The sequence below is a fragment of the Parambassis ranga genome, chromosome 5 (genome assembly GCF_900634625.1).
Source record: "Parambassis ranga chromosome 5, fParRan2.1, whole genome shotgun sequence".
Taxonomy (NCBI): Eukaryota; Metazoa; Chordata; class Actinopteri; family Ambassidae; genus Parambassis; species Parambassis ranga.
Window position 1 is genome coordinate 16,454,525 of NC_041026.1, and position 18,029 is coordinate 16,472,553.

An 18,029-nucleotide genomic window follows, 5' to 3' on the forward strand; every position below is an offset into this window, starting at 1 on the left:
CGCAGGCAGAGCTCATCACCATCACCTTAATAAAATGGCTGCTTAACAGTGCACCTTCCTGCTTCGTTCACAACCCGCGTGCAATTTCTTTTCACTGGAAATAAAGAGTTTGTAATATGCTGAAAGCACAGGAAATTTATAATACTGCCTGCACCACATAAGCAAATTAATAGAGATAGGAGCATGAAGACAGAAACAGATCAGCTGCTACAACAGAGGCTAATGTCCTCTTATCATATAATTATAACCGCAACAATATAATATAATAACTATAATTATAATATAACAAAAATCAATCAGTCATACAGTGAGGGCTGCACTAATGGAATGCTGAAAAGCAGCATCACCTGCACAAGTCTCAACTCACCATCCTTACCTGGTGCAGCTGAGCATCCCAGAATGCATTTCTCACCAGTGTTCATGTAAGCAGGTACCTTCATGAATACAATGAACAATGCTGTGACCACTGCTATAGATGAAAAAAGAACTAACATAGGTTTAAGCGTCTTGCCCAGGGACACATTGTTATGCAGCCTGTAGCCTGTAAGCTGAGGATCTGTTGGGTTATGATACAATAATGCAGCACTTTAATATACTTCAATTTAGTCACCAGACTTACAAAACATCATCAGCTCATCATTGGCTTTTTAATCAGGCTTTGACTGAGCAGCTGCCTTTACATTAATGCAGGAGTCATGTTAGCCAGGTAGCATGGCTAGTATGGAATCCCTGTAATTCATGACAGCACTAAAGGTCTCAACAAACTTGACAACTGACAGCTATGCTTTGCGAAGAGAACGGGTTATTTACTTACAGACAACAAGAAAAAAACATTGTTAACTACCTAATCAAACAAGGAGCATGTGCAGTGAAGTGGGATCTGAACCTCTCAGCTTCCTCCATGCAGCCCGGCAGAGATTCAAGGCCAGACCTGTCAATCACACCAACCACGCACCCTCCTTCACAGAACTGTGGTCCTTCACATGGACCATGAGGACACTGAAAAGAGAAAGATGTGTAGCTAATGACACCAGAATGATCAGTGGGGTATGTTTTATCCCTCTGATAAAAAAGGGTCTCCATAAGATCGCCATGTTTATAAGCCCAACTTCAAGCAGGAATAAACATGGCTACAGCCCGATACAAAAACACTGATAACGATTTTACATCCATATGTCCCAGTGACCACTGCTGATGACAGGTTGGATCTACACTTCTTCTTTGTATGTTCACCCCAATCAGGATTCCAAACTCTTTGTGTATGTAAACAGACCTGTACCTTCTGCTGGTGAGCATTCAGAGTATGTCCTCTGTAAAAGGCTGTTTTTCTCCTCTCAATTGCTCTGAAATAAACCCTGCCCTAGAAAACGAATATATGAAGAGATAACCCACATTATTTTCAAGTGAAACTCCATCTTTGCAGCGGACATGTGCGGGGCACCCTCATCTTAAGAGGCCACAGTCAGTCACAGTCAGTCAGTGCTCTCCATTTAGTAATCCCTCTGTCTTCATCTGGTCACACACATGGAGGGGAGGCAGCAACCGGTCCTGATGTGCATGTGAATGACTTGTACTTAAACTAAGTTATCTTTCTGGTAAGTGTCACATGTGGTATTTACTGTAATCCTGTCTAATGATGTGGCTCCTCGTGGATCTAAAAGGGTCTTTTGTCCAGTTTCTGCCTTCCAAAGTGGGTTTCAGTTCTTTGGTCAGCCCCAGAGAGTTCAAGTTCAATGGTGTTCTCAGAGAAAGTGGAGATCAAATCCTCCAGCACCAGATAACGTGCAGGGAAAACAGATGAGATCATTTGTCTTGGAGCCACAGCGGACATTCAATCCCAGCATGCTCATGATGAGATTTTCAAGCTCCTCTGGGACGCACAGATTTCCACACTGCTGCTGATTTGATCTGGTGCATATCTGTTTATACAAATAAATGTGATGACCTCTGGACACGTGGGGGAAATTACAGTGCAGGAGAAAAGGGCAATCATCTAGAAAGCAACTGTCCTTTAAAGTCCTATCAAAGAGCATAGTCAGTAAAAAAAGTGACAATTACTTTATTTCCTGACTCCAGTTGGAGGAGGAGTAATGGACCTGTGTGTGTGTGTGTGTGTGTGTGTGTGTGTGTACACTGTGACATCATTTAAAACACCGAGAGAAAAGTAAGGAAATAACTACAACGCGCAAACAAACTGAAGAGTATATAAGACGCAGGTGTGTGATGAAGGAAAGTTATCAGTGGAGTCAATCCGAGCGCGCTGCGTAATAACAACAGAACCGACTGAGCCGTTTCTGACCGCGCTGAGCGATGGGAACCGCGGCGATGTGTGATTCTACATGCTTATGTTGGTTTTAATCAAATTTTGTGGTTTTTAATGCTGAAAAGAAGAAAATGATGAAGAGTTTTGTCTTTCGCTGCGTTTTTCTCCTGGCGACGCTGCAGCGGAGCTACGCGCAGGTCGCTGTACCTGCCGCAGGTGAGTGGATACACTGCATAAACCCGAGCAGGTATATGAAACACAACAAACAGCGCAAAGACAACTAACAAGTCGAAACAGTGTAATCTAATCTTTGCGATTCAGATTAGTAATCTGACAGGAATCTGGACTGGAAGACAAATATCAGGTTTCACCTTCTGTTCTTTTTTTAAACATTGTTGTTAATAAATGTGTGATGATCGCAGCAGGGGAGACATTTAAGCAACAACACTGACATTTAATATGTAACAACAGGCCAGGATCACTGCCAGCACATTCTGACTTTGAACAGGCTCTCTGTGGCCACTGTGTGTTTCTGTCCCGGGGTGTCAACGTGTGCTCGTAACTGTGTTTGATTACTCTTCATCCAGGAGGATGTGAAGGGTGTGTTTATGATCTAATCAGGATAATTATCTGCCATGATCATAATGGCTGTGAATGCTCTCTGTTCCAGGTGGTGAGGCAATAGCTGGGATTTTATTTCAGTCTCACGTTATACACAAAAATATGTATTTTTGTAACTTTTTTCTGACTGTTGCTGGTACCACTATCATGTAAAAGTATCAGCAATCAGTAGTGGTGATCTGCTACATTTTCCTGATTAACAAAGGTATAATGCAGGACATAATATTTTCCCACTCTGTTGCAGAAAGAGTGTGAATAGATCTTTCACTGCTGCTGATCTCTTTAAACTTTTAATTTGGAAAAACAGAGTTGTTTTTGTGACTTACCATGGAACAAATTATTAGAGCGTATTAAATGGCCTAAACAAGCTATGGAAAAAGTCATATTTTTCCCATATTATGACTTCCCTTGAATTATTACAGCCAAACTGAACTTTAACCAACATTGAGTAACACGTACAAGTAAACAGTGTGTTCCTCAGCCACTGGACCGCTCTAAAACTTTTCAGCTGCATGTGACTGTTCAGCTGAAAGGTCAGGCAACCTAAAGTAACTTTTACAAATTATACACTAGACTGTATGACTGACCCCTCCATGGACCGCCACCTTACTGTGGTGGAGGGGTTTGAGTGCCCAGATGATCCTAGGAGCTATGTTGTCGGGGGCTTAATGTCCCCAGCAGGGTCTCCCAAGGCAAACAGGTCCTGGGTGATGGGCCAGACTAAGAGCGGTCCAAAAACCCCCTTATGAAGCAAAGAAAATCAAGGACCGTGACTTCGCCCGGTATGGCGCAGCCGAGGCCCCACCCTGGAGCCAGGCCCGGGGTTGGGGCTCGAATGCGAGCGCCTGGTGGCCGGGCCTTAGCCCGGGCTTAGCCCGAAGGAGCGACGTGGGGCCGACCTCCCATGGGCCCACCACCGGTGGGAGGAACCATAAGGGGCCGGTGCAGAGTGGATTGGGTGGCAGTCGAAAGCGGGGGCCTCGGCGACCTGATCACTGGACACAGAAACTGGCTCTGGGGGATTGGAGCCTGAGCTTGTGCGGGAGGCCGAGCGGTACCGACTAGATATAGTTGGGCTCGCCTCCACGCACAGCTCGGGTTCTGGAACCCAACTCCTCGAGAGGGGTTGGACTCTCTTCTATTCTGGAGTTGCCCATGGTGAGAGGCGGCGGGCTGGTGTGGGCTGAGCTGTCAACTGATCACTACCTGGTGGTGAGTTGGATCCGTTGGCGGGGGAAGAGGCTGGACGGGCCCGGCAGGCCCAAACGTACTGTGCGGGTCTGTTGGGAGCGTTTGGCCGAACCCTCCGCTAGGGAGATCTTCAACTCCCACCTCCGGGAGAGCTTCACCCAGATTCCGAGGGAGGCTGGAGACATTGAGTCGGAGTGGACAATGTTTTTCACCTCCATTGTCGATGCAGCTGTCCGAAGCTGCGGTCGCAAGGCCTCTGGTGCCTGTCGTGGCGGCAATCCCCGGACCCGGTGGTGGACACCGGAGGTCAGGGATGCCGTCAAGCTGAAGAAGGAGTCCTATCGGGCCTGGTTGGCTTGTGGGACTCCTGAAGCAGCTGATAGGTATCGGCAGGCCAAGCGTGCTGCAGCGAGGGCAGTTGTAGAGGCAAAAACTCGGGCCTGGGAGGAGTTCGGGGAGGCCATGGAGGAAGACTATCGGTCAGCCTCAAAGAGATTCTGGCAAACTGTCCGGCGCCTCAGGAGGGGGAAGCAGTACTCTGCCAACACTGTATTCAGTGGAGGTGGGGAGCTGTTGACCTCGACTGAGGGGGTGGTTGGACGGTGGAAAGAGTACTTTGAGGGTCTCCTCAATCCCACCAACACGCCTTCCATTATGGAAGCGGAGGCTGATGACTCAGTGGTGGACTCGTTCATCACCTGTGCTGAAGTTGCCGAGGTAGTCAAAAAGCTCCCCGGCGGCAAGGCACCGGGGGTGGATGAGATTCGCCCTGGGTACCTTAAGTCTCTGGATGTTGTGGGGCTGTCTTGGTTGACACGCCTCTGCAACATCGCGTGGCAATCGGGGGCAGTGCCGCTGGACTGGCAGACCGGGGTGGAGGGTGTGCTCCAACTACAGGGGGATCACACTCCTCAGCCTCCCTGGGAAAGTCTACGCCAGGGTACTGGAGAGGAGAATTAGGCCTATAGTCGAACCTCGGATTAAGGAGGAGCAATGTGGTTTTCGTCCTGGCTGCGGAACGCTGGACCAGCTCTATACCCTCCGCAGGGTGCTGGAGGGTTCATGGGAGTTCGCCCAACCAGTCCACATGTGTTTTGTGGACTTGGAGAAGGCGTTCGACCGTGTCCCTCGCGGCATCTTGTGGGAGGTGCTCTGGGAGTATGGGGTCCGTGGCCCTCTGCTGAGGGCTGTTAGGTCCCTGTATGGCCGGAGCAGGAGTTTGGTTCGCATTGCCGGCAGTAAGTCAGACCTGTTCCCAGTGCATGTTGGACTCCGGCAGGGCTGCCCTTTGTCACTGGTTCTGTTCATAATTTTTATGGACAGAATTTCTAGGCGCAGCGAGGGACCGGAGGGGATCTGGTTTGGGAACCATAGGATTTCATCTCTGCTTTTTGCAGATGATGTTGTCCTGTTGGCTTCATCGAGCCGGGACCTCCAGTGTGCACTGGGACGGTTTGCAGCTGAGTGTGAAGCGGCTGGGATGAGAATCAGCACCTCCAAGTCTGAGGCCATGGTTCTCGACCGGAAAAAGGTAGTTTGTCCTCTCTGGGTGGGAGGAGAGCTCCTGCGGGAAAAATGGAGCGGGAGATTGACAGACGGATCGGTGCAGCTTCCGGAGTAATGCGGTCGCTGTACCGGTCTGTTGTGGTGAAGAAGGAGCTGAGCCGGAAGGCGAAGCTCTCGATTTACCGGTCAATCTACGTTCCTACCCTCACCTATGGTCATGGTGCTCCCTTAGAGATAGGGTGAGAAGCTCAGTCACCCGAGAGGAGCTCGGAGTAGAGCCGCTGCTCCTCCACATCGAGAGGAGCCAGCTGAGGTGGCTCGGGCATCTGGTTCGGATGCCTCCTGGACGCCTCCCTGGGGAGGTATGTCCCACTGGGAGGAGGCCCCGGGGAAGACCCAGGACGCGGTGGAGAGACTATGTCTCTCGGCTGGCCTGGGAACGCCTCGGGATTCCCCCAGAGGAGCTGGAGGAAGTGTCTGGTGAGAGGGAAGTCTGGGTGTCCCTGCTTAGACTGCTGCCCCCGCGACCCGGCCCCGGATAAGCGGTGGAAGATGGATGGATGGATGGATGGATGTTTGACTGATGAGGACATAGGGCAGAGCTTTTCCTTCCTGCAGTGTGCTTTTAATGCTGGCGATGAGAAGGTGACCACCTCCAATAAATGTAAACTTCAGACCAGTCACTGTATCCCAATAGATGGAAAATATAAATAAATAGAGCACACGTGAAGACCAACAAAAGGTCACATAGTAATAATGACTTTAAAAATCATTATGTGAAATTCATTGATACCACTAAATAGGAAGCTACATTTAAATCTGTAATAGGAGTTATAGTGTAGCCTACTGGAGTTTTACAGTTTAGTTCAGTTCCAGCTGTCACCATCTTGACATCTTGAACTCTTCTTCCATAAATGGGTGAACAGGTGAAACAATGTGGAGCTGATACAGGCCGAAAGGTGTCTAGTTACTGAAGCTGTGGCATTTACCTGTCACTCATTGAGACACAGCTGCTAATTATGCATATAGGCTTTCATACATTTTAAACAGGTGACATAAAAATCCTCTGTGGCTGAGACATTAAGCCTATGCAGTAGTGGTAAATTGCAGTTCACATCACAGCCTCTAGGGGCTGGCTCCAAGAGCGAGTCAATCTCCATAGACTAAAATGCCCAACTTTACATCAGTAATGCTTACAGCCTGTTACAAATGAGTGGTGGTCTCTATAGTTTTCTTTTGGTGATAACTGTATGGGGAGGTGAATATATTTGTAACTCACTTGTTGTAATGATGTTTACACATAATTATGGGCTTTGAAAGTCAGGTTTAAAATCAAGGTGTTAAAACCTGCTTTCATGACTGACCACCTGGCTTAGCTCCACTTATGCTCCACCTCTGTGCCTGTATTTGGAGTTTAGGCAGACTGTGACGCTGCCAACATGGTGATGGTTGGAGCCTCAGCAGTTCTTCAGAAACCTTCATCCATAGTCACATACCATCTATGATCATGAATGGAGAGATGTGAGGACTAAAACAATTATTGTTATTTACATATTACTTCATATAAAATTGGGATATTTTATCATGGAGGTCTAGACTTGCTTTATAGCTGAACTTTTCAGCTAGGTTGCCTCTTAAGGTACAGTCAGCTGGTAGTTAGCAATAATATTGCAAAAGCGCTGAAAAGCTAACCACACACCCCTTCAAAGTTCACCAACAAGCACAGCTCTCTGGTCTAAACCACACAAAACTGTTGTCAGGTCATGTTCTGAACTACTTCACAACAAAATGTTCGGACTCTGCAAGGTTCTGTTCTTAGTAAAGCATCTAGCTTAAGCATGCAGTTTGCTGTAAAACCACAAACTCATTTAACACGTCACTTATCGCACAAACAAGATATAACATGATAAATAGTTAGGATTTGTACATTGGGAGATTTTGGTTTGGACAGACACGGGCTTGTCAGAAATCTTTCCCTGTTTCCAATTTTTATGCCAAACTAAGCAGATAGCTGCTGGTTATAATTTACATATATAGTAAAAGTATGTGTGTCAGTAATCCTCTGATTTAAATTGAACAAACATTTCATAGAGTTTAACTGTGAACCTGCTGGTGTGGAAATGGAACTGCCAAGCATTACGTCAGAAAAGTAAGCAAACAACTTGATGTTCATGAGGTCCATTCTTGTATTTTTAAGGACAATGTAAGCTCTGTTATTGATGTTGACATAGAGGAAGCTTTGACCTAAACGCTATAGGTGCACACATCTAATTAAAAGTAAATATTTAAACTTATAACTGCTAATCAGAGAGCTTTAGATGAAAAAAAACATGGTATGTGTGGAATTTTTAATTAATGTGTGGTTTCTCATTTCTACTGGAAATATGCGGACGTTCAAACAGCAGCAGAGCCACAAACAGTTAAATGTTTTAGATTATTGAGAGTTTAGAAGTAGCCTTTGTTGATTCTGATCTAACATGGACTGGGCAGTCGACCATCTGCCTGTTTGATGTCAGTGAATGTTGATAGCAGACTTCACAAGAAGCATTAACATATTTCTCCGTCATCCATGCTTCACCACACTGTGGCATATGGCCTTGGTGCAGCTTGATGCCAATTAAATGACAGATGACATGCTCAAATCTCCAGCACATATACACATCAACATGCACTCTTCCTCTGAGGAATGCAAAGACAGAGCGATTCTTCTGCATCTCCATCAGCAGCTGTAATCCAGCTGTCTCCCTCTTCATCTTTCAAGCTCATTTTATGCTGTCTCATTTTTCCCCTTCTCCCATATGTTTCCCTTTTTTGAAGCTTCTACCCTTCCTCTGTTCCTGTTCAATTACCATGTTTCAGTAGCCTGATGCCTCCTTATCTTACTGCCATATTTTCTGCTTTGTTTGTTCTAAAATGTTAATGTTTAGGGACCAAATAATGAGTGTAGAGCTGCAAATGAAAGTTTGTGAATGTTATGAGAATTTAAAATGCACTAATTTACCAAACAGCAACAGTCACGAACCTTTAAATCTATCACCAGAATTATTGAACAGTGCAGGTAGAAGCTTGTGGATTGTGAAAAGTATTTCAGTAAGGCAACTTTGACAAAATGGAGCACAATGGCTGCTCAGAAAAGATGAGGGTGCGATGGAGCCAGCGTGTGTTCACTCGAGTCAAGAATTTCCACAGAAATAGGATGTGCTGTTTTCCTTTCCTCCCTGCAGTGCTCCTTTTTTTTAACCCGATTTATCAACAGTGGAAAACTCAGTCCAGTTTCCGGTGATAAATTGACTTCTGTGACCAGTTCTCCTGCTTCCTCGCTATCTTAAATCCACTGCTGTAGCTCCACATGAAGTATTCTCACTGCAATTTATTCTGATGCATATTGTAGTGGGAAGATTGCAGCAGACTGTTCTCAGTTATGCATAAAACAAGACACATCATATGCCTGTTATTGCCTTTCATTCTTTATATTAATGCTCCCATAAGAACAGTAACTGCACCTGTGACAATAATAAGATCAGTCTTGGCAAAGATGCTTTAAATCAGACTTTTTTTTATGACTGTGATATTAATGTGGGCATGATGAGATGATTCATCACTGCCAACACTTTATGGTTTTGTGGAGAATGTAGAATAGGCACTTAATAAATCAGCATGTTTTATGAAAACTCCATATTAGCCTTTAATTAAAAACTCACAGTGCGTGCCTTCATCCAGCAGCAAAAAAGGAGGATGTTGAGGCTACAGCAAGCTGCTCGAGTCAATATTCTTAACCACTGCAATGGAGTGGCTCAGGAGCACTGTGATTGCAGTGACTTAGGAATTATTAGTGGCCAAGAGCACTGCAACATAGCAGAGTGTACAAGCAACTAAAGAAAACCTTAACATGGCACAGCATAAATGCACACATGCAGAAATGTACAACACATACAAATAATGCAGCACACTGCAACTATGTAAACAAACGGAAATGTTTTAGAGGCTGTTTGTTGTTTATTGCTTGTTTTTTTAATGTTTTGTGTGTTATTAGCTTTCCTATTAAAATAATAAAATAGTCAGACAGGTTTCCCTGAAAGCATCACTGTTGATTGTGCCATTGTGCATATGTGTTTGCAACATGTGTTGTCAAGTGATAAAGATGTCTTTTACTACTACTTACTGGTTATTTTCATTATGAGTATAGATGGAAGCCCACAGACAGACCACAGACAGACAGTGACTTGTGATACCACTGACCTGTTAAAGCAGCTGTGGCCTTACATCTGCTAATAAATACGAAAAACTGTAGGTTGGTAGAAAAAAGAATGTATGTTAAAATTACCTTCATGTTTCTCCCTCTGTTGTGCAGTGTTGAACTGCTGTCAAGGGGACATTCTCCTGTTGCTGGACTCTTCAGGAAGCGTGGCAAACTACGAGTTCTCTCGTCTGTTGCATTTCGCCGCTGAGCTGGTTCGCCCATTTTCGTTGGGTCGTGGGCATGTAAGAGTGGGGCTTCTGCACGTGGGCACCAACCCTCACCTTGAGTTCAATCTGGATGCTCACAACAACCAGGAGAGTCTGCAGAAAGCTCTGCAGCGCGTCAGCCAGCTGCAGGGAGACACAAACACAGAGGCAGCACTAAGGGAGGCCCAGCTGCTCCTGACAGAGACAGAAAGGAAGGTCCCAAAGGTACTGCTGTGGCTGACGGATGGAGTGGAGCCTGGGGATGTGGACAACCCAATGTCAGAGCTAAAGGCACATGGAGTTTCCGTGTTAGCAGTGTCTACAGTACATGGCAACTACAAGGTGTTACAACGTGCAGTCACACCTCCTCTGGAGTCTCACCTTTACTCTGTGGACATAGATAACATCGACATCATCACAGAGGACTTGAGGGAGGCCATCATCAGTATGTGTGTGCTTAAAATATGAGATTTAGTATTTTAAATGCTATATATCTATAGAAGATCTTATCTTATAGACTGATTTTTAATTAAAGAATTATTCACTCCAGCTTCTGCCCTTTTATTTGCAGAAATTATTCGTGCAGAGCGGCTGCGTGTGGTTCATCTGACATCCCAGAGTGCTGTGTTACAGTGGCGTCCAGTTCTGAGTGCAAGCAGTGGTTACTATAAACTGTCATACAGTCCCATGAGAAGGACTGACCGTGAGATCAGACTCACTCTACCAGGCGACTCAAGCAGGACAGAGCTGAGCAACCTGCAGCCTGAAACTACATACACAGCTTCCCTATGTCCAGAGTCCAACCTGGGGCTGTTTAACACACTCTCTGTGAACTTTACCACACTTCCTGGTAAGAATATTAAAGGGGAATTTTATGCTGTTGACTGCAACATGAGAACGCCTGCCAGCTAATTTACAGTTTGCGATAACACACACAATACTTGACCTTGTTCATTGTAAGTGACATGCTCACCTTTCTTCCTGTGCTCCCCTCAGACGTTTTGAGCCCGGTGGCGGTTTCCTTGTCAGATTATGGCCCTCGTCAGATCCGTGTGAGCTGGGGTCCTCTGCAGCCGGCTCGGGTAAAAAAATATGCGGTGGAGTATGGAGCTATTCCAAGCGGACGTGTCCACACTGTAACATTACATGGCCAGAGGAACTCCATCTTACTGACCGGCCTGGAGCCGGGCACTCAGTACCTGGTCACTGTCAGCGCTCTGCATGTGGATGGAAAAGAAAGAGCCATGTCTGTAAGAGCATGCACACAGGAAGGTAGGGAGTGATTCTCTGTTCTCTGGCTTTGTTGATTATACTCCTGATCAAAATATTAGGACCAAGGAAGAATTACAAGTTACAAAGATATTAGGTCAATAGCAATTTTAAAGTTCCTTTCTAAAACATTCTTACATCAACATCTGTGTTTTTTTCTGCAGAAGCTCTGCCTGCCCTGATTGACCTTCAGCTGGCCCCAGTGCAGCAACAGGAGGTGGAGGAGGTCCAAGTAGCATGGCAAGCGCATCAGGAAGGGCTTAAAGGCTACTGGGTCAGCTGGGAAAGAAAAAACTCCCACAGCTCCTTCTCAAAGCCCTCCATGTCCACCGTCTACCTGCCTCCTACCACCCGTTCTACACAGCTCGCTTACCTCGCACCCAGCGGTCGAGTGTGTGTGTCCCCAGTCTACAGCTCAGGTCGAGGAGAAGGGATATGCTGCACTGCCAAAACTCACAGAGGTCGGTGAAGCTGAATATTATCAAGCATTTTTTTTCCACACCTAATTCCTGCAATTATGTTCATACATAGCGAGAAGCAAGAGTAATTTTCCATTTCCTGTGTCCCAACTCTCTGATAGATTCGAGCCAGTGGGGTTAACCGCCAGAGTCTGCAACATTTCGGCTACTGGAGCACAAAGAAAGAGCAAAACTGAACATTTAAAGTGCTGATCAAGTTCAATCATTTGAACAGAATTTAATGTTTTTTTCTTAAGCCAAATAGAGACAGAGAGACAGAAAATTATACCCTATTATTATAATCCTGAAATCTAACTACAGTTAAGTAAATAATTAGTGTCTTTGAAGTATTTTTTTCAGGCATTTACAATTATGACCAAATCAGAGGAGATTCTTGTTCTCTTATTTTCTCAGTTTTCTTGAGTCTTAGATTCACCTTCATGGTTGTTCTGATTTTAGATTCAAATACTAATAACAAAAAACATCTTTACCGCTTTAACTTATAGATGTGTTGTTTTCTGAGCCAGGGTTTCTCTCAGATGACTGCTATTTAAATGGAAATGAGGATACAATGTCAAAAAACCACCAGTGGAGAAGTGTTCACATTTGAGTGTCTTTGGTACTCCAGAAGTGAAAGTGCCCCCAGTGAATTGCAATCTGATAAGCTTAACTACAATAGTGTGGTAATCAGGCTGAATTGCATCTTGTTGCCTCTTCCTCATTCGAATTACTAAATAAACAGAGATGAGGGAATCAATTCAGAGCCACTGTGAAACTCACATCTTCACACAGGTCACCTTAACACTCAAGCATTTCACTGCACTGAAAAAAAAGTATCATAACAGCTTCACACAGTCACATCAGGGTGAAGTCCTTTCAAGTCAAATCTATGGGTTAAGTCCTATAAAGTCCTTTAGATGTTGCTGTCATAATGAAGTGTGTTTCCTAGGTGTATTCTGAGTAGTGCATGTGTTGTCAAATTAATTCTAGATGTGTGTATTTGTTCTACATGTTCTTATCATAACGGCATCAGAAAGGTGTTATTTGCTGAGATGGATACGTTTCACCCTGAAGGTGAGTCAGGTGTGTGTCTGCAGCGCTGGTAGAGATAAAAAGCAGAGGATAAGATGCTTGTAAAGCATAAAGATGATGGTTGTATTTTATATATATATATATATATATATATATATATATATATGGATTTCGCGCAATGCTTTTAAGTATTTAATGCTAATTGCAAATATGTACTGTGAATATTGTTTTTTTGCTTAACATGTATGTAATATTAGTGAATGTATGGACAGCTTTGTCGGGAAAGCTTTTGGACAGATGGCAAAAGAAATAAGATCTCTATAAATATTGCTTGGACAATGTCTGTAATTATTTGATCTAAGAAAACACATATAGAAATGAAACTAAATGCCATGTTTTGTAGCCTGTTTGGTGCTCTGGTATTTGATTGTTTATGGTGCCATCTAGTGGTTGTTACCTGTAAGCAAATATTGGAAACTTCACTTCATCTTGTCATGTGGCATAATTCTAATTTTGCAGAGATGTAATGTAATAAAGTAGGATTACTTCACTACTGTACTTAAGTATTAAAAAGCCAGATCTGTACTTAATTGGAGTATAGTTTTTTTCTCCTACTTCTACTTTTACTTCACTACATAATTTTTACTCCGACACATTTTTTATGAGCAGCATCGTTACTCGACACACAGACTTTTCAAGCCGTGCACAGTCTGTGCATCACTGGAGGCGGAGACTGAGAGGAGGTGGAGGTTTCTCAGTAGACTGCATTGCTGAACCATGAGGATGCGACAGTGTTTGTGGAATACTTGTACTTTTACTTTTAATACTTGAATACATTTTACCATCAGAAGGGGCCACAACTAGAGCATTAAAGTGATGTTTAACATGCCTGATAAAAAAACTGCTAAGTATTTACTAATAAAATCCTTCAAATTACAACTGTATTGCACACCTTTTTTAATCCATTGATTGTTTACCGTTCATTAATTTATTAGGTTTTATCTCTTTTGTGATTACTCTCCTGATCACTTTTTACTGGACATAAACCTGAGACTTCTCACACTACATGTACTTCTAAAGCCAGGGCACCTTATTGTGTCAGCACCTTGTGTGGCATTTTGAATTTTACTCCTCATCGGTGAATATGTGGATATTTAAACTGTTAAAAGAAATAGGAATCCATTATATTAATAAAAGTTATCAAACTTCTTTCACAAAATAAATCTCTGCTGGAAATAATCCTTCAACCAAATGCGTGCACAAACAAAAAAGTCTTTGCCTCCCTATAGGATGATGAAGATGACGATGATGATGTTAAGGGGTATAGAGTTGCATAGAAAGCAAATCCAATTCAAGAAAGTTGATTAATCTCCTGTGTTTCATTAACAGGCACCTTGAGCTCCCTAAGGCCTGAAACATTGTAGTGCTTTGTGGCTTTCAATGATCGCCTTACCAGACAAGTCATTTTTTGTTGTGACAACACAGGTAAGATCTTTGTCTTTCATTGGTCCTTTGAAGGAGTGACTTAGACGACTGTACCACACGGAGAGGAACAAAACACTGATGATGTTGTCTGAAGATGTTGGCGGTTTGTTGGAAGACAAAAGCTGATTCATAGTCAACTCCGAAATGACGATGGAGCCTGCTGTTAAAACTGCTTCACACATCTGTTTGTTTTGGTTTTAAGTATTGTCCAGCCCCATGGAGCACTCTCAGCGTGCGGGGGTGGGACTTCAGGTCTCTGTGCCCCCTGCACAAACTGCCTTTTACATGATTCTGGTGATGCTGGGCTTTCTGGGTAACGCCACCGTGGTAGTGGTTATTGGGAAGAGTGTGTTGATGGAACGAGGAGGTGGACGTAACTCGGACATCATCATTATCAACATGGCTGTGTCTAACCTGTTGGTCTCTATAATGAGGAACATGCTGCTAGTCATCTCAGACATGGGAGTGGAGGTATGTTGTCTTTAGGACGAAGAAGATTTCCACAGAAAAACCTGCAGAGCAACAAAAGAGGCAAGTTGGATAGTTTTAACGCACCTGTACACTCATCTTTTTTCTCATACAGCTGTATTCATCCAAGAAGTGGTGTCAGTTCCTCATGGGAGTCTGGGTGTGGCTGCGATCGGTCAATGTATGGTCAACACTATTTCTCAGTGCGTTCCACCTCCAGACGCTGAGGCGTGTGGCTCCTACTGCCGGGACGCTCCACAGGACAAGGGGCACACCTGCTCCCCTACTGCTGAGTCTGGGCCTCATCTGGTTTCTCAACTTTATTTACTCCATTCCTGCTCATGTGTTTTCCACTAATGGAAACAAAAACAGCACAGAGGTGAGAAGTGATTATGTACAGCTCACATACACTGCATGGTTAATGATTTTGTGAACAAATTTCTGTAGCAGTCAGCACACACCCTTGCTTTTGTTGTCCTGCACGTCATTCAGTCTGCAATTATGCCTCAGTCAATATGAAGCAATATGGATACTAACAGCTGTAGTACTGGAGACCGGATATTTAAAATGATCAGCTAGACATCGCAAGCAATTGTTGAGAGATCACTGATTGTAATCTGGCCTAAAACAGCTACAAACCAGTCGCAGTCTGCATGAGAACATTAGAACTTAAGCTGCTTTGATTATCCTGATGATCCTTGAAATACAAAGTAAAAGACTGAGAAAGGTTTTGGTTTGTAAGCATCAGTGGCAACAAAAATCGAAGCTCTAATTCAAAAATTGCTTGTGTCAAAAGATCTTTTAAAGGACAGAATGAATCTGCCTGCACTTGTCTTTCCTCAGACCATGATTCTGGTGAGCAGCACCACACGTCCCCTGTTGGGATGTGTTTGGAACTTTCCTTCCAGCTACAGTGGCCTGGCTTATGCCACAACATCTATGGTGATACACGAAACTATTCCCATTATCTTGATGATAATGACCAATCTAAGTTCCCTCTACACACTGTACACCCACGGCAGAGTGCGAAGCTCAGTCCCAGACGCACCTGTAATAACACGTGTGCCAGCTGAGAGACGAGCAGCCAAGGTGAGAGACAAATCTTAGAAGCCATGTAAATGAGGAGTAAACAAATGTCTTTATTAATCAAACATCCAATATTTATTTTACAGTAGCAACATTTATATTGGGTTTGTGCATTTTACTTATTTGTAATACACGGTTTTACAGGTGATTCTTGCTCTTGTTATGCTCTTCATTATTTCCTGGGGAACTAACGTCATCTCTGTCAACTACTTCAACTACAACCGTGGCTCCTCAACAGAGTTTCTTCTGGTCGTCGCCCGTTTTGCCAACATTATCTTCATTACCTTGTCGCCTGCTGTTCTGGCAGTCGGCCACCGGCGGCTGCGTTCTTGTATCAAGTCTACGCTCACTCACTGACAGTGAATTCTGCTGAAGGAGCGGAGGTGCATCATCATCATCCTTTAAAATAACAAATAAAAGGAATAAAATCTACCAAAACTGATTCACTTAGACATTATTTTGTTTTTGTCACAAAAAACACTACAAAGTAATATTAAAACAAAACCTTAAGGAAACATTTTAAATGTTATATGTACAGGTTTGTTACACTCTTTCACACATTCACAAAATCTCAAATAAGCTTAAAATAATACTTGACAACAAGTCCATAGAAGAGAAAGATGGTTGTTTTGATGTAAAAGCGAATCGAAGTCACATCGCACATCGAAGTCATAGAATCCCTCGACACCTCAAGCTTCATCAATGCGCTACGGCGTTTCCTTGCTGTGCGTGGACCTGTTACACATATAAGGTCAGACCGTGGCATGAACTTCGTTGGTGCCTGCAAGGACTTGAAGATACCGTCAAACCTCAGAAACCCTGCTGTAAAAACTTACCTGGCGGACCAAGGGTGTACTTGGAGTTTTAATCCTCCCCATGCATCTCACTTTGGTGGTCCTTGGGAGAGGATGATAGGTCTTGCAAGGCGAATCCTGGACTCAATGTTCCTCCAACTGAAAGACAAACTCACTCATGAAGTGCTAGTGACTTTCATGGCTGAAGTGGCAGCAATCATCAATGCCAGGCCTCTTGTACCTGTGACAACTGACCCAGATGAGTCCTTCATACTCTCACCAGCTGCTCTTCTCACTCAAAAGGTGAACATTCTTCCTGCTCCTGCTGGTGAATTTGGAGTTAAAGACCTCTACAAGTCCCAGTGGCGACAGGTCCAGCACTTGTCCAACACCTTTTGGGATCGCTGGAGGAAGCAGTTCCTCCCAATGCTTCAGGTCCGTAAGAAATGGCAGTTCACTCATCCAAACATCAAACCAGGAAGTATTGTTCTCCTCAAGAACAGCCAAGCTCCTAGGAATGAATGGCCTCTTGGACTGATAACTCAGTCCTTCCCTGGCAACGATGGAAAAGTGCGACAGGTGGAGGTGAAGGTCTTGACACCAGGAGGGACTACTCTCTTTCTTCGTCCAGTCACAGAAATAGTGCTTCTTCTACCTTCAGATGGTTGAGTAAATGAACTGTATATGTATTGTTGAGTGACGTGTAACCACGCCAGACGGGGAGTGTTTTGATGTAAAAGCGAATTTGTTTGTATGATTTATTTGCAAGTAGATGCTGCGTTCTGTGACGCGGTTGCTTGGGAGTCCCAGCTGTTTGGCTGGAGTGTCGTGTTGCTATGGAGACACAGAGCGGTTGTGTGGATAGCTGTGCTCTCGGCTTTAGTTGGAGCCGCGGAGTTAGTTACAGTGTTAATAGTTTACGTCTCATGCCTGATGCAGCATCGTGAGTATGTGACTTTGTTTTTATTTTATCTAATTAATCTTTGAATGGAATCGTTTGCTATGTTTTTGTGCTTGTGTTTACATTTTGATCGAGTAATTCTATAACTGTGATTGTCATGCGTAGATACAGATGAGATGTGGATGTGCGGATGTGCGATGTGATGTATTGTTCTGTTAATACTATAGGTTAAGGTTTATTAGACAAACAACGTTTAAATATTATTTTATTCAGTTTTAGAAAATGCATATTGAGTGTTAAAAATCATAGCGTTAATCAGTTGTATTTATCTGTTTCAGTTTTACACTTTCCTACTCCAATAAACCTGTTAGACAAGAAGTCGTCTTAAGAGTCGTGGAAAAAGGAAACGAGTTTAACTGGCCTGTCAAAAGTATAGCGGACATATACCGAGGACGGCACAATGGTAGAAGTGTAGTTTTAATTTTGGACCAATACATTTCTAGTATCAG

The 18,029-nt window shown here is 43.9% G+C and overlaps 2 protein-coding genes across 2 annotated transcripts; both read left to right on the forward strand.

Moving 5' to 3' along the window:
- Positions 1 to 2,149: 2,149 nt before the first annotated feature.
- Positions 2,150 to 12,773, forward strand: LOC114436361 (von Willebrand factor A domain-containing protein 1-like). The gene is made up of 6 exons (XM_028406585.1): positions 2,150 to 2,479; positions 9,933 to 10,472; positions 10,599 to 10,877; positions 11,024 to 11,299; positions 11,461 to 11,757; positions 11,877 to 12,773. Exons 1-6 carry the CDS (start codon positions 2,395 to 2,397, stop codon positions 11,894 to 11,896), a joined length of 1,497 nt encoding a protein of 498 aa, XP_028262386.1. The 5' UTR covers positions 2,150 to 2,394; the 3' UTR covers positions 11,897 to 12,773.
- A 1,714-nt stretch (positions 12,774 to 14,487) lies between these two features.
- LOC114435470 (olfactory receptor class A-like protein 4) lies at positions 14,488 to 16,182 on the forward strand. The gene is made up of 4 exons (XM_028405153.1): positions 14,488 to 14,742; positions 14,855 to 15,118; positions 15,583 to 15,828; positions 15,970 to 16,182. The coding sequence occupies exons 1-4, from the start codon at positions 14,488 to 14,490 to the stop codon at positions 16,180 to 16,182; spliced, it is 978 nt and encodes a 325-aa protein (XP_028260954.1).
- The last annotated feature ends 1,847 nt before the right edge of the window (positions 16,183 to 18,029 follow it).

Excerpts from the sequence above, each read along its gene's own strand:
- LOC114436361 (XM_028406585.1), top strand. The coding sequence starts at position 2,395 with ATGATGAAGAGTTTTGTCTTTCGCTGCGTTTTTCTCCTGGCGACGCTG. Across the intron at positions 11,300-11,460 it reads AAGAGCATGCACACAGGAAG|AAGCTCTGCCTGCCCTGATT; the intron begins GTAGGGAGTGAT and ends TTTTTTCTGCAG. Across the intron at positions 11,758-11,876 it reads CACTGCCAAAACTCACAGAG|ATTCGAGCCAGTGGGGTTAA; the intron begins GTCGGTGAAGCT and ends ACTCTCTGATAG.
- LOC114435470 (XM_028405153.1), top strand. The coding sequence starts at position 14,488 with ATGGAGCACTCTCAGCGTGCGGGGGTGGGACTTCAGGTCTCTGTGCCC. Across the intron at positions 14,743-14,854 it reads TCTCAGACATGGGAGTGGAG|CTGTATTCATCCAAGAAGTG; the intron begins GTATGTTGTCTT and ends TTTCTCATACAG. Across the intron at positions 15,119-15,582 it reads GAAACAAAAACAGCACAGAG|ACCATGATTCTGGTGAGCAG; the intron begins GTGAGAAGTGAT and ends GTCTTTCCTCAG.